General features: G+C 40.0%; 1 protein-coding gene across 13 annotated transcripts in view; it reads right to left on the reverse strand.

The window, feature by feature from the left end:
• The window catches only part of NCOA7 (nuclear receptor coactivator 7), a 203,078-nt gene that overhangs the window by 166,452 nt on the left and 19,834 nt on the right, over positions 1–16,792 (reverse strand). For 6 of the 13 annotated variants that reach the window (XM_023737166.1, XM_023737163.1, XM_023737164.1 and 3 more), the window contains one exon: positions 1,125–1,239. The exons of 1 other annotated variant lie outside the window; for it this stretch is intronic. In XM_023737166.1, the coding sequence (XP_023592934.1) occupies positions 1,125–1,174 (50 nt within the window). In that variant the 5' untranslated portion in view covers positions 1,175–1,239. Of the gene's footprint in view, positions 1–1,124; positions 1,240–9,083; positions 9,426–11,249; positions 11,519–12,214; positions 13,133–14,201; positions 15,761–16,792 lie in introns of those variants that run through there. 6 more of the 13 variants (XM_023737156.1, XM_023737157.1, XM_023737158.1 and 3 more) reach the window with 6 other exon arrangements.

Here is a 16,792-nt window from a genome sequence, read left to right on the forward strand (position 1 = left end):
AACTCTTCAGACAGGGATTGGACTGGACTGTGGGACATAAAGTGATACTTGTGAAGAATGTGCCTCTTAGACAAGTAGATACAAGAGACCAAAGGGGCAGCTTCTGTCCAGAGGTGAGATGGGAAGGCAGAGAGGGTTAGGAGCTGGTTGAATGTTCATGGGGAATCAGGGGCGGTGGAGAGGAGCGTGCTGTTGCAGAATGGGGTGAGCGGTTGGGGTCTCATAACGATGTACGTAAAAAAAAATAAAATTCTGTATGGGAGACTAACTTGAAATGTAAACTTCATTTAAAAAAATGGAAAAAAAAAGTTAACTGGGAAAAAAAAAGAAAAAATTTGATCTTAGACTCCAAGGCTTACATTTGGAAAAAAGGAAATATATCTTTAAGGAGCATAGAGTGGGGTTTGGTGGGGGGGTGAGGCTGAATTCAGTTCTTAAGCATTTCAATTTAAGAGATCGTAATGATCATTTTCCAGCCTATGTTCTCACTCTGAGTTTGAAAAGATTCTGGGCTATCCAAACGATTTACAAATCTTCAGCATATCATTCATTTTATTCTGATTAGTGAGTGGCTGTAAATAGTAAACAATTACATGCTAGATTACTTCTATTCAGATACCATCAAATGTATATATGTTGGAAGAATTCAAGCCTTAATAAATACAAGGTTTCCCATAACAGAATTTCATCTATCTACCTACAAAAATAGTTTTTAGTAATAGGCTCCCCACAGGTGATAAGCTTTAGATAATGTCATAGATTTTTAGTTGCAGCTCAACCAGTTAAGCTACAGAGCAGTAGGAGATAAGCACTTAGGATTTAAAATTCAATCTATGTTACTAAAGCTGGGATTCATTATACAGTTCAGTGTATAATGACAGCTAGATTCTCTGAGCAGCACCGGTCTGAGAAAACTGTCAAAAGATAGAAACAGAAGAACCAATTGTTATTCCTCTAATATAAATAAGAAAAAGACCGAAATAAGAGATATTTAAGTCCTACTGGTTACCTGCTCAGTATATGAACACTCACAAAACGTAAAATGCCAAGTAATACTTGAGAACAAAGTCCTTTCAAACATTTTTCTTAAAGCACTGATATAATTTTGCAAAGTGAATGCTTACCGAGCAAAATAACTTTGTTTCCGTTCCTTCTTCTCTTCCTTGGTATCCATAATACACAATCAAAAGTGCAAAGTAAGTATTTGGAAAAGTCCTTTTAAATCAAAGCGTCATAACCCTATAATAAAAAACAAAAGGACCGTAAATGGAGACATTTATAATGGCCAATATGAAGAATAAACCAGAGTGGAACTACATGGCCCACAACAAATGGAAGATAAACTTTAACCAGGAATCCCTGTCACATGAGTCATATACAAAGTACAAATGCCCAAGAAAAAAACTATAATTAAAATGCCAGTGTTAAACTATAAAGTAAAGGGCTGATAGAAAAAGACACTGAAGTATTCTTCTCACAATTAACAATTATTTCAAAATGTGCCAAAATGAAAACCTTCACTAACTTTGGAAGATTTTAGGCTAGATTTTCAGATGCTAATTAGTTAAAAAATTTTGAACTTATAATCATTCTTTTCAAGTAGTTAATAACGAATATGTTTCGCATATAATTATAAGAATATGGTCCATGCAGTGGTTTACAAGAATGTTCTTTCTTTGAAAATAAAAATAACACCAGCATTCTATTTTATTTTCGGAAACATGCCAGCTAGTACATCTCACTTGAGCAAATGTGGAAATGAAAGCACAGGAGGCTTTATATGCTTGTCTCTCCCTCTCCCCACATCTGTGACCCTCAGTTATGTCTCCCAGGAACTATTTAAACCTAGAATAAAAGGCTGTCACCAAATCATCTTCCTCAAATACCACTTTTGTCATGTCATTCTCCTGCTCAAAAGTTTTCAATGTCTACTTACTGATTCAACAATCTAAATTTTCTGCAGAATAGTAACACTTCCTAAAATCTATCCTGTTACCCTAATGACTAAAGAAAAATATATTCAATCAAAATCATTAATTCATTTCAATTAATAACTCAGTTCAATAATATATATTACATAAAAGTGTGATCACTTTTAAAAGATGTCACTTTGAGGACTAAAGTACACCTGACCCAAACCATGATATTTTCAAGTGTTTCATATGCATGTGAAAGTTAGACAATAAATAAGGAAGACTGAAGAATTAACGCATTTGAATTATGGTGTTGGCGAAGAATATTGAATATACCACGGACTAACAGAAGAAGAACAAATCTGTCTTGGAAGAAATACAGCCAGAATTCTCCTTAGATGCAAGGATGGCGAGACTTCGTCTCACTAACTTAGGACATTTTATTGAGAGAGACCAGTCCCTGAAGAACATCAAGTCTGGTAAAGTGGAAGGTCAGAGAAAAAGAGGAAGACCCTCAATGAGATGGATTGACACAGTGGCTGCAACAAGGGGCTCAAACACAGCAATAACTGTGAGGATGGCACAGGACTGGGCAGTGTTTCATTCTGATAAATGAGATAAATGAGACATAATTTCTAACCTACTGGATTTTACTGTTAGAGAAAAATTTAGGATTTCAAGACTACGGGACATGTACAGCTATGGAGGAGGCACAAGGAGCCACTTGACCTATAGGAAGAGCAGTTAGCCTCATGAAGAGCCCACCCTATGTACTCCCCACAGGTCCGAAGGCTGAGTATGAGCTTCCCAGGTAAAGGGGAAAGGGGAACAGGCCCAGATGAACAAAAGCAAAAAGACAAAATATTTTCCTGATGCTCCAGGATAAAGTGTGAAATGCGGCAACTGTGGGAGCTGAGGATGAAGATTTGGGCAGGATCAGGATCATGGAAGACCTTACACGCTAAGGAAGACCTTGAAGATGTGTATGCTAAGCAGCTTGAACTTTATTCCAGGATGTTATCTATGCATTATGTGCTGCCCGCTCCTTCACTTCACCTATGTGAGACATCACTAAGTGATCATTCTGAACCCAAAGGCGGCACTAGCAGCAGCCATGACCAAATTGATGACAGCTGGTTCACGAGATAAAACTTATTTTCCCATCTCTGATGTACATGAAAAGAAGCCACCAATGGGTTTTACATAATGGAGTGTGTCATACTTGGACTGTGGAGAATGGATTTGAGAGGATTAAGATAGGATGTGGTAGACTCATTAGAAAGATTTTAGGTTAAAATTAGTTGAGAGGAAAGGGTCCAATCTTAGGCAGCAATAGTTGAGCTAGAAAGAGCACGGATGAATTCAAGAAATATTTAAGAGAGAAGAGAGTCAAGATTTGGAAACTCATCAAATGTAGTCAATACGAGAAAGGAAGGAATGAAGAATGCCCTACAAGTTTCTGCTTCAGGGACTGGGTAGATTTTGCTACCACAAATAGGATACAGTATACATGAAGAGGGCAGACTGCGTGTGGAAGAGGATGGGGTGAGGTGAGCAGAAGGAGATGAGAGATCAGTTTTGGATATGTTGCCTTCGAGGTGCCTGTGGAATAGTCAGCTGGAGACATTCACCAGACATTTGATTACAAACGTGAAAAGAACAGGCAAGCAGTGAGGGCTTGAGAAAAAGATTTAGAAATAAATTCAGCATATGGTTGTGGTTAAGGAAAAAAAAAAAGAAAGAAAAAATGAACAATGATGAGATCACCCTGGAAGAGTGACAACTATGCAAAAGGCCCTGTATGGAAACAATGGGGGATACAGTCTCAACTCTTACTGATTTACTTCCCCATCCCTGACATGGGCTCATCCCTTGCAGTGTAATGGATTGCTTTTTGTGTGGCTTTTCTAGCTATGGTCTTATAACTCCTACCCAGGTGATTAGGCGGGACTGTATGACATACAACAGGGTAAATGTGGTCTCCTAAGGGGACTGGTCAGTTTTGCCATCCTACTGGCCTTGAAATGAGCCACCCCAGAGAAGGGAAAGAGAAGAGTCCACCACCACCAAGGAAGGAGAGACCAGAGGAGAGACCAACAGAAGAGACCAGCAGGAGAGACCCACAGGAGATGAGAGAGTGGGCTTCCCAGCCCAAGCAGTGAGAAAGCTGAACGCCTTTGGGCAGAGACTGAGGGCCAAGGAGAACCCTACACCTGACCCATGAATTTGGGACTTGCCAGCCTCAACTGCATGAGCCATTTCCTTTACATGGTTCAGTTCAGGAGTTCTGTGAGACGTTGCAGCAAATTAGGGAACCCAAAGACGGGAGGGACAGTGCTGAAGAGAGAGGGAGTAGTTGATGTTAGAGATGATGGAGTGGTACAGCAGCTTGGAAAAGCTGGACATTTGGGACATCTTTAACCTCGCCTCACAGGAACTAGCTTTGTGCCGATCTTTATAAAAGAAATTGTTTACCCCTCAAGGAGTTTACTATCTAGTCAGGGAAAATAAGATGTGTGCAAAGAGCTAAAATGTAGGGTAGTAACTTGAAGTCATCTGTCTTAGTCATCTAGTGCTGCTCTAGCAGAAACAACACAAGTGGATGGCTTTAACAAAGAGAAATTTATTTTCTCACAGTCTAGTAAGCTAGAAGTCCAAATTCAGGGCGTCAGTTCCAGGGGAAGGCTTTCTCTCCCTGTCAGCTCTGGAACAAGGTCCTCGTCGTCATCAGTCTTCCCCAGGACTAGGAGCTTCTCTGCACAGGAACCTCGGGTCCAAAGGACGTGCTCTGCTCCCGCTGTTTCTTTCTTGGTGGTATGAGGTCCCCGTGTCTCTCTGTTCATCTCTCTTTTATATCTCAAAAGAGACTGCCTTAAGACACTATCTAATCTTGTAGATCTCATCAGTGTAACTGCCACTAACCCATCTTATTACATCATAGTGATACAATTTACAACACATAGGGAAATCACATCAGATGATAAAATGATAGACAATCATACAATACTGGGAGAATCATGACCTAGCCAAGTTGACAGATAATTTTAGGGGACACAATTCAATCCATGACACATATCCAATGAATAATACTAAGAATCTAAAAGATTCCAAATTCAATTCTGATTGAGGTGATAATGTAAACTTTTCAAGGCAGGTAGGATTTCGGTAGGTAAAGAGGAGAGTGAGGACATTAACTAGAGAAGGAATACCTAAGCAAAGATGTAGAAGTGAAAAGGGCAGACACATTCAGGGTACAGCAAGGAGGATGAGTGGATATCAGGTAGGGAAACGGAACTAACCTTTATGGCTGCCCACTATGTCATTTATTTCAACATATATCCCATGTGTCATCTGTTTTAATTCTTACAACCACATTATGAGTTAGGTATTCTTATTTCCATTAAACTGAGGCTCAAACCCCCCAAAAAAAGACCAAACCCACTGCCACTGAGTCAACTCCAACTCATAGCGACCCTACAGGACGGAATAGAACTGCCCCATAGATTTCCAAGGAGCAGCTGGTGGATTCATACCACCGACTTTTTAATTAGCAGCCATTGCTCTTAACCACTGTGCCACTGGGGCTCCTAGTATATAAGAGATACTCCCTACAGGGTCACTATGAGTCAGAATCGACTCAACTGCAATGAGTTTCCCAAACGTTAGTTGGATGGATGCATGAATAAACGCGCTTACAGCACCAGGTGTGGTGGAATAGGAATTTAAGTCCAGTTTTGCATATACGCCAACGCTTTTCAATAACCTTTGGAAATAGAAAGCATTTGGAAATGAGGTCGAAAAAGTAGTCTCCGGTCAACAGTGTTCAATGCCTAGGATGAATTCCGCAAGTTAAGACAAATATAGTTGACCACTGTGGGAGGGTTGTCATTGATGACCTCCAAGAAAACCGTAAGTGAAGTAGAGGGAGAGGAAGCCATGTTACAATGAGTTAGAGTATTTTGGAGGTGAAATAAAGAGGGGGAGAAAAAAAGATGACGGCTGAGTATCCAACTCTCTTAAGCTCAGTTTCACACTGTAGCCTGAACCCACAATGGGGCTCCTCCTGAACTCTGGACCTTTATCATTATTCTTTCCTCAAGCTTAAGGTTAGCTTGTCATTTTCCTCTTTCTGACCAGATCTAGCTCTAGGCTCTGTTTCTAAAGCTTCAACGCCCAGTCTTAAAGCCTTCCCTGACCACATGTGGGCCCTTGTCTGTTCTCCTAAGATTATTTTACACATCACCTATCACTTACTGTGAGGCACTTCATCATACACTGTGTGACAATGCCACTTTACTTAGCCTCCTCGGGCACCAAACAAAGTTCCTTGAAGTCAAAACCCACTATTCATCACATTCTCCTTATATGTCTCCAAATACCTAGCACAGAAATAGGCAGAAAATCCACATAAAAGCTAAGCAATGAAGTAAATTGGGGATAAAGTCAATTATAAGGCAGACTGGCATAAATCCAAGGATTCCTCTCAAATTAAGAACAACCTGGGAGCAGGGGTAAAGACTCAAGGCAACCTTCCTCAGATTCCAGAAGGGATTAGAATCCCAAGCTCTCCGCCACTGCCCTGGGCCAGGTGGTTTATTTTAAAGTTCTTCTCCTGTATGCCACAAATACGTGATGATTCTGTTTATTAGATTTTCCCTCATGAATAAAAATGAAGTCATAACAATCTAATTGTAAAATTTGTATATTGCAAGCTGAGCCAGAAACTAATATTTGATTCCAATGGAAAAATACTGACAAAAATAAACACATGAGAAAAGATTAAATGATCCAAGAACTGACATCTGTGTGTGCCTGCTGTGTCTGTTCAGAACTGGCATGGCTTACTTTTTTTTTTTTTTCTCATATATTCTATTAGATAAATTCTATTACCATAAAATATGCTAATTTCTGGCTTCTTTTAAGTTTCTGGGAATTTTTATATTCCTTAAACAAGATAGATGCAGTCCTTCCAGGTCTAGATACACCAACAGATTAACCAGAAGGAGATCAGCAGAAGATGCTATAAAATGAGTCACACAGAGCACCACACAGCAACCTTCATACTTCAGAGAAAGAACCAGAGCTCCCTAAATCAATCTCTAATAGGAACTACACTTTCCATTACAAGTGGTTATAACGGGCTTCTTAAAAGCTCCTCTTTCATTTAATGTTGACTTTTCTTCACATCAATAAACTTTAGATTCATCCAAACACTGAATTACAAGAACATCCTGCATTTACAATATATGACAGACTAATAAAAAAAAAAATTATGAGGGAGTACAAGATGAATCTTCTATCTAAATATTTCTTCTTGCAATTCTAAATCAGGATAGCCAACTTAAACCTAAATTTATTTCATTATTGAAATAAAAATGGCACATGCACAGCTCATAAGAGCTGTGTTGAAGACAAAGTATTTTCTGTATTACCAGCAAGCTATCCCTGCTTGAGACCAAGGCACCACTCCGAATTTAAAAACAGAACTAGCAGAGACTCTTCAGGTATATCAAACTAGTGTGGACTCACCTACACACACAGAGTGGTTTTCTGAATTCACACCTAACACACTACAGTTTCTTGTACATTCAGGTATAATCAGCCAGGACTAGAAAAACACCAGTGTACCCATGATGTCCGTCAACTATTTTTCCAACAACATGTTCCCTAATATACAAATAAAATAATGCTAGAATCTCACTTTGAGGCTTGCTTGCACTGAGTTTGGCTTCTTAAAGAACAGACTAAAATGTATCCTTCTATGTGGATATTTTCTCCTAGAAAATACTTATACTGAAATATAACAGACATTTAGTCTCTCTCAAGTCCAAGCAGTCATCTAAATAGAGGAAGGATATTCAAATTTCAGTGTTAACCAAGGTCAGAAATTTGAATACCCTCTTTAGCAAAAAACCTGCAAAGAAGGATACAGAAAGAGATACCAAAGTGTGCCACAAGCATCTAAGGGGAGCATCCAGGAGACAAACCCCTCAAATAAACAAATATGTGTCACAAAAACATGTACAAATATAAATAAATAAATAAAATTTAATAGCAACAAAGAGCAAAAAAGTTATGTCTGAATCAAGGAATTGATCAAGGAGGATCCAGAGGTCTGCTACTTAGGAAAACGGGATGGACTTAATGGATGGCAAAATGAATGGAGAACTCTTCAATTCTTATTCCATGTTTTCTGCCTGCTGTTGTTAGTTGCTGTTGTTCTTGTTAGTTGCTGTCAAGTTGATTGCAACCCATGGTGACCCCACGTGTACAGAACAGAACTGCTCCATAGGGTTTTCAAGGCCACAGCCTTTGGAAGCAGATCACCAGGCCTGTCCTCTGAGGCAACGCTGGGAGGGTTTGAACCACCAACCTTTCGGCTAGTAGTTGAGTGTTTAACCATTTGTGCCACCCAGGGACTCCTATACTCGGCCTATGGAACTGAAATTTGACCTGCAAAGAATTAAACAAATATGGGTTTCAGTGCTCTCTTACCTAAGATGAGTGAAGAGATTACATTAGAGCTCCTACCCAAACCAAAACCAAATCCACTGCTGTCAAGTTGATTCTGACTCACAGTGAGTATGATAGAGTAGAACTGCCCCATAGGGTTTCCAAGGCTATAAATCTTTACGGAAGCAGACTGCCACATCTTTCGCCCACAGAGCAGCTGGTGGGTTAGAACCGCCGACCTTTAGGTTAGCAGCTGAGCGCTTTAACCACTGCACCTCCACGGCTCCTAGATATTCTAAATGAGGACTCATCTCTGGGCTAGATGGATCATTTTGTAAGTTCTCTCTAAAAAGAGAACATACAAATGAGATTTCCCAAAGATCATCGGCAGGGTCCGAAATTGTTGAAGATTTGGGAAGTGCCAGAAGCCAGAAAACAGGGAAATACATTTTAATTTTAAAAAAGAAAGAAAGGGGATTGTGTAAAACTACACACTGGAGAACATCACATAGATCCCAGGCACAACTCCGGAAATGATAATTAAAGACAGGTTGGCAAGGACCTAGAAGAGGAAGCAGCGGACACTGAGATTCAGAATGCTCACAGAGAACAAACCATTCAACAGAACAAGAACAACAAAAGAGTTAACCTCTTTTTGGAGTATCTATCATGGACCAAGTACCTTGCTGGAGATACAAAGATGAAGACAGCACTCACCTGCCAGGAAGCTCAGGTAGAACACGCAACTGAAACCCATTAGTTGGTAAAATGAGACGTTGCTAGTGTTCTGATATTGGTGGGCACAAAGAACTGCAGAGCATAGACAGGGAAGCAACTAACTCTGCTAGGAAGGAAAGGAGTGTCAGGAAAACTTCACAGGTGATGTCAGAGCTGGGCTTTGGAGGAGGAGCAGGATTTTCCGGATAACTAGTGTAGAAGAGGTTTGGCTCATCAGGCAGAATGAGGATGTGCAAGCTGTCATGCGGAAATGAGAGTGATCATGGAATTACGAGCAGTCAAGTATGGCTAGACTGCGGGGTTTTTGGTGGGGGAGGAAGTTCAATGAATGGTGGCTTAATCAAATTGTTGTTGTTGTTGTTGTTGTTGGTTGCCATGGAGTCGGCCCCCGACTCACAGAGACCACATGCACACCAGAACAAAATGCTGCCTGATCCTGAGCCATCCTGATCAGTGGATCGGATTGGATCATTGTGATCCATAGGCTTTTAGACTGGCTGATTTTTGAAGGTAGATCCTCAGGCCTTTCTTCCTAGTCTGTCTTAGTCTGGCAGCTCTGCTGAAACCTGTTTAGTATCACAGCCACACACAAGCGTCTACTGACAGATGGTGGCTATACCTGAGGTGCACTGGCCAGGAATCAAAGCCAGGTTTCCTGCACGGAAGGCAAGAATTCTACAACTGAACCACCAATGCCCTATTTAATCAAATTACACTGACCCAATTTCCCTTTTTGACATGGCTACTATTCTAGTGGATCAGGAAAATGAAGTAAACACAGTGTATCTGCACTTAAAAAGCATTTGATAAGGCTCTCTTTATCTGCTTATGAATAAAATGGAGAAAAGTAGGCTGGATGTGCGTGGATGTTTTTATGATACAGGAAATCATTGAACCACTGTGCCAAAAGAGTATGTGCTGACTGACATCAACCCTAGAGGGAGGATATTAATAGCTTAACATGGTATTCTTAGACCTAGTCCTCACCAGTAAACATATCACTGACTTGAATGAAAATACAGTGACATCTTTATCAGAATTTGGGGGGGGGGGGGATGATAAATAGCATCCTGGATAACAGCATCAGGATTCATAAAGTCTTCAGCAGTCTGTAGGAAGCAGTCAATTATTATAAGAGAGAATTTAATCCATGTGACTCTCAGGTTCTCCACCTGGATGAGGTGCTAAGGAATGGGAGAGGTACGGCTTAGTGACAGCATAAATGAATATGATTTGCAGATTTAAATGACAGTAAAAGCCGTATGTCCAGTGATGTGATTCTAATGCTCAACCATCCCTACCCCCCACCCCCAAAAAAGAAAAAAACACTAATACAATCAACCCAGAATAGAAATATTACGGTGGTCTGTTTCACCCTCTTTAAGAACTTGAATATATCAGCTCTGGGCCTTACACTATAGAAGAAATATAGGGAAATTGGAACAACCAGGAAGGCTAAGTGACATAAAACTATATTTTAAGAATATTTGTCAAAGGAGCTGGTCAAGTTTAGTCTGGAGAGAAGGCTTGGAATGAAATGATAGCTATTTTCTAATATCTGAAGGATCTTTATCTGGTAGAGGATTTAAGCTTTCTAAGGGGTATATTTATGGGGCCCTCGTGGCTCAGTGGTTAAGCATTTGGCTGCTAACCAAGAGGTCGGCAGTTTGAAACCACCAGCGGCTGCCCCTTGGAAACCCTATGGGGCAGTACTACTCTGTCCTATAGGGTCGCTATGAGTTGGAATTGGCTCGACGGCAATGGGTTTTTTTTTTCTTTAAAGGGGTACATTTAAAACCTACAAGGGGTCTACCTAAGATCAGACAACAGATAGGGACAGAAAGAAGCTGAATGTAAGGGAGTGCTATCTTACAGAGACGCCAGTGAGTCAGAATCAACTCCATGGCAACGAGTTTTGTTTTGTTTTTTTTTGCATTTATCTTACAGACAGATGCAAAGAGCTGCCTCCAGATAGAGAAGGTGGCTTCCTGATCTCCAGTGTTAAAGCACAAGCTGAGCACAAGAAAGTAAAAGAACTGGGGGTGAGAGGGCAGGATTAGTGGGAGGTAGAGCATGGAACACTAGAATAAAAACTAGTACTATAAATAATAACAAGTGTTTCTGTAATGGTAAATGGGAACTAACCTTCTTCTTTTCTTTAGACTGTGCCAGTAAATATTCATGTAGTTCCTACAGAAGATATGAAAATTCCTGAGAGATAAGGGACAATTTTTCATTGTCTAGGACTGTCTCGCTCATTGCGGGGCATCTGGATTGCTGTAGACCAGCAGTTTTCCACTATATCAAACCCAGCAACCTTTATTTACATAAATATGTAAATATTTTATAATATGCTTTTTATATTGAAATGAAATTCATAGGTAATATAATTTTCTTCCATACATAATCTTTAGAAAGCAACATACTGCCCAAAGAGAATTTATACCAGGTATTTCAATATGTACGAGTCCCTGGGTGGCACAAATGGTTAATCACTTGACTACTAACTGAAAGGTTGGCTGTTCAAATCCACCCATAGGTGCCTTGAAAGAAAGGTCTGGTGATCTGCTTTCAAAAGGTCACAGCCTTGAAAACCCTATACAGTGTAATTCTATTCCTTCACACCTGGGGTCGCCATGAGTCAGTACTGACTTGACAGCAACAGGTTTGGTTTTAGTTTATTTCAATATGTAAGTCCTCAGGCCTGAGTTCATTAGATGGCATTATGAAATACCTAGATGCCTGCACCTGCTTGGAGTCCTGGTAGTGACGTGGCTAAGAGCTCAGGCTGCTAACCAAAAGGTCAGCAGTTCGAATCTACCAGATGCTCCTTTGAAACCCTATGGGGCAGTTCTACTTTGTCCTACAGGATCACTATGTCGACTCCACAGCAATAGGGTTGGTTTTTTTGGTTTTTGCGCCTACTTATATAGGACAAGTTTAGACATAGGAGAAATAAGATCAGAAACCATTTCACTACAGGAAAGTGAAAGAACAGAGGCGGAGGTGGGGGGGAGGGTTAGTGGGAGGTAGAACGTGGAACACTAGAATAAAAACTAGTGGTATAAATAATAACAGATGTTTCTGTACAAGGTTAAGTTGGAACTAACCTTTTCTTTAGAGTGTCCCAGTAAATATTCATGCAGTTCCCACAGAAGATATGAAACCAACTGAGAGATAAGGGATAATTCTTCATTGTCTAGGACTCTCCTGCTCTGTGCAGCACATTTGGCACCTCTGCTTCCCACAACTAAATGCCAGTAAACCAAAACCCATTGTTATCGAGTCAATCCCAACTCCTAGCGACCCTATAGGACAGAGGAGAAATGCCCCATAGAGTTTCCCAGGAGCAACTGGTGGATTTGAACTGCCAACCTTTTGGTTAGCAGCTGTGCTCTTAACCACTGTGCCACCAGGGCTTCAACATAACTGTGCCAACCAAAATGACCCTCCCGAGATCAGGGGTTTACTGCATCCACTGAAAACCACTATTACAAAAAAGAGTCAAGTTCTACAGGTTAACTGATATTTTTAATTAATTTTTAAATAAAAAAATTAATTTTAAAAATTCCTTCAAAACTGAGACCTTATAAACTCTACACCCTTGAGAAACTCTGTTTTCACTCTGCTCTGTGCTCTCCCTGAATAGCACTTACAACCCATGTTACTAAGGCAGAGCAGCACTTTTAAAGCAGGACAAGCCTGATTTGAATCCAGATTTCTGCACCTACAAGATATGAAGCCTTGGCCAAGTTGTTCAATTTCTGTCAGCTTCAGTTTTCTTATCTGTCAAATGGCTGTTGTAGAGATTAAATGTGTCTAAAGTACATCCTATAGTCTGGTGCTCTGTGGAATAGAAAATTCTACCACCTGAGATTCCAGTGAATTCAAGTGTTCATGAAAATTACACCGGCCTTGACGACCACCGCTACCCATTACTGTGTCAAGTTGATTCCAACTCATAGCAACCCTATAGGACAGAGTAGAACTGCCCCACAGGGTTTCCAAGGAGCGGCTGGTGGATTGGAACTGCCAAACTTTTGGTTAGCAGCCAAACTCTTAACCACTGCGCCACCAACCAAACGTTCAACTGTTCATGAAAAGTACATCTACCCTGAACCAGATGCAAATCAGTCAGAAAACAAACCATATAGCAAATTAACTCAAGCTAGACAGTTCTAGAGAATATAAAGCTGATAGCAAGCAGCAACAGTTAAACTTTTATTGAATGTTTCCCATATGTGCCAAATTTTGTGCTCAATGCTGTTACACACAGTTTAATTTCATTCTCATGACTGTATGAGAGAGTTAATATTCTCAATCCATTACGGATAAGGAATCTGAAGTTTAGAAAGGTTAAAAAACTTATTCAAGGTCAAACAGCCATAAAAGCTAGGGCCAGAATGATCACCTCTGTCTGATCCCAAAGTCACAACCACTAATAATGGCCTCTAATGCTATTTAGGAGCCTTGGTGGCACAGTGGTTAAAGCGCTTCGCTGCTAACCAAAAGGTCGGTGGTTTGAACCCACCAGCCGCTCCTTGGAAACACTACAGGGCAGTTCTACTCTGTCCTATAGGGTCACTACACGTCAGAATCAACATGATAGCAGTGGGTTTGGTTTTGGTTTTAATGCTAGGTTATTACTGCAGAATTTTTACCTCAATTGCCTGGTTCTTCCTGGATTTATCTAGAGCTAAAAAGAACAAAAGGGCAAACACCAGCTTTCTGGCCAATTATTCTTTAGGGTGTAAACTCGGAACCACATTAAGATTAATCATTAAACCAAAAATCAAACCTGTTGCTGTTGATTCCATTCCAACTCATAGTGACCCTATAGGACAGAGAACAGCCCCATAGGGTTTACAAGGAGTGGCTGGTAGATTCGAACTGACAACTTTTTGATTAGCAGCCAAGCTCTAATCTAAAGATTAAAGATTAATCATCACTGTTCATTAATAAATGGACTACATGCCAGTGCATTCAATAAATATTTATTGTACTGAATTAATAGCTTAACATGGTATTCTTTCCTAGGCCCCGTCCTCATCAGTAAACTTATCAGCAACTTGAATGGAAATACAGAGGCCTCCTTACCAGACTTTTGGAGGGATAAATAACATCCTGGAGAACAGCATCAGGATTCAGAAAGTCTTCAGCTGTCCACAGAAAGCAGTCAATTATTATAAGATGGAATTTACTCCACATAACTCTCAGGAAAGTACTTTTCCTTAACTCACTAAATTACCCCTTAAGTTTTAAGAACAGAAGTAATGATACATCTTTGAATATGCCAGAAATATATCCCTTAGCAGCTGGCAAACTTTTTTCTTTCTGTTCTGAAATATAATCTTCTACTAATTTCATTCCCCTAGAGAAAACTGAATCAGTAAATACAGAAAATCAGAAAAATGAAATTTTGATCTTAAAAAAAAAATTTATTAATTTTAAATTACAAAGGTCATATATGCTTTTTCTTTTTCTCCCCCGTAGGGACTAAAATCATAGGTTCTTTTTGAACTGAAAATTATTCTGTAAAATTCTATAAAAATTCTACTAAAAGCTTTAAATGTATTGCATGTGTTCTCTCATTAATACTCATAAGGATATAAGAAGTCAGTTTTGAACAGTCTTCTACCTACATACAAAGGCAGATTCAAGGGGAAAAAACCTGCAGAAACTCATATAGAAAGTTAATGAAGGCAATGAAAAGCAGAACAGTCTTCTCTGCTGACCTCAATTCCCTGCCATAAGAAAAAACTTCCTCTTTCTCATCATCAGTCACTATTGATTGGCTACGTGTTGCATGTATCTGTCCCTCACAAGAGTTGGGAAAAATCTGATGCCTGAGGATTCTAGTGGTGCAATGATTAAGTGTTCAGCTGCTAACCAAAAGGTTGGCAGCTCAAATCCGCCAGCAGCTCCTTGGAAACCCTATGGGGCAGTTCCACTCTGTCCTAAAAGGTCGCTATGAGTTGGAATCCACCCACAGCAACAGGTTTGGTTTTTGTTTTTATTTTTTGAAGGTTTCTGAAGACACCTCCTCCTATTGATCCAGCACTAGGGGACCACTTGAGATGGTCTCTAAGATTAATCTAAACGAGGTGGGATTCAAGTGTCATCAGGAAAGAAACAGGTGACCTGGGAAGAAAAATGTGTCCTCAATTCATTTTAATATTATCAGACAGATCATTCCTAAAATCACAGGATCTCTGGCTTGTTCTACTTTTTTTGCAGACATCTCCTCATCCAGGCCCAAAAGAAATTAGCTCCACACTCTTCCGGAGTCTCTCTGCTGGAACTGAACCCAAGCTCATTCCCCCAAGGCCTTTCAGAGAATAGGTGTTGATGTGAACTTCTGTGCCAGCTCCCTGCACTCACAGAAAATGTCCTCACGCTCACTGTCTGCTTCCTGATCTTGCATCATGCTCCAGCTCCTTCAATTCCAGGAGAAAAATAAGTACGAGCAATGGTTACTACTACTACTACTGCTACTTACTATTATAATTCTTTGGCGGGAGGTATCTATTTGATGGATTTGAATTAGAGTAAAAATCATACATCCTTTGATGGATAAAAGGTGTTAAAAAGAAACAGATGGGGGCCATGGTTTTGGGGGACATCTAGATCAATTGGTATAACAAAGTTTATTAAGAAAATATTCTGCATCCCACTTTGGTGAGGGGCATCTAAGGTCTAAAAGCTTGCGAGCAGCCATCTAAGATGCATCAGTTGGTCCCAACCCACCTGGAACAAAGGAGAATGAAGAACACCTAAGACACAAGGAAAATATTAGCCCAAGAGACAAAAGGGCCACATAAACCAGAGACTCTATCAGCCTTAGACCAGAAGAACTAGATGGTGCCCAGCTACCGCCAATGACTGCCCTGACAGGGAACACAACAGAGAGTCCCTGATGGAGCAGGAGAAAACTGAGGTGCAGAACTCAAATTTATGTAAAAAGACCAGACTTAATGGTCTGACTGAGACTAGAGGAACCCCAGAATACATGGCCCCCAGACTCTCTGTAAAGATTAGACTGGACTATAAAACATAAAATACTCGTGAAGAGTGTGCTTCTTAGATCAAGTAGATCATGAGACTAAATGGGCAGCTCCTGTCCAGAGGCAGGATGAGAAGGCAGAAAGGGATAGCAGCTGGCTGAATGGACACGGGAACCCGGGGTGGAAAGGGGGAGGGTGCTATCACATTACAGGGATTGCAAGTAGGATCACAAAAAAATATGTGCACAAATTTTTGTATAAGAAATTAACCTGAGCTGTAAACTTTCACCTAAAGCACAATTAAAAAAAAGAAATAGAATGCCTTTCAAAAAAAACACACAGTACATGGGCTCCAAACACTAGTTTTCAACAAATAAATTTGATTGTCTTTTGAGACTTTGTTAATGAGAGACATAAAGTATGCTCTACCAGGTAAACTGCCATTTCACTAAGAGTCATGTGCTTCTTTGTTCTCCGTGGATGACATCTGTAATTGAATGCACTTCTAAAATAACATTGGTATACACCCATACTTGTAAAAATGCAAAATAAAATGTATGTAATTGAGTTATCATTTTTTAAAATTTTTTTTACTGTACTTTAGATGAAGGTTTATAGAACAAATAGTTTCTCATTAAACAGTCAGTACACATATTGTTTTATGACATTGGTTAACAACCCCAT

This window comes from Trichechus manatus, unplaced genomic scaffold (assembly GCF_000243295.1).
Source record: "Trichechus manatus latirostris isolate Lorelei unplaced genomic scaffold, TriManLat1.0 scaffold00098, whole genome shotgun sequence".
In the NCBI taxonomy this organism is placed as follows: domain Eukaryota; kingdom Metazoa; phylum Chordata; class Mammalia; order Sirenia; family Trichechidae; genus Trichechus; species Trichechus manatus.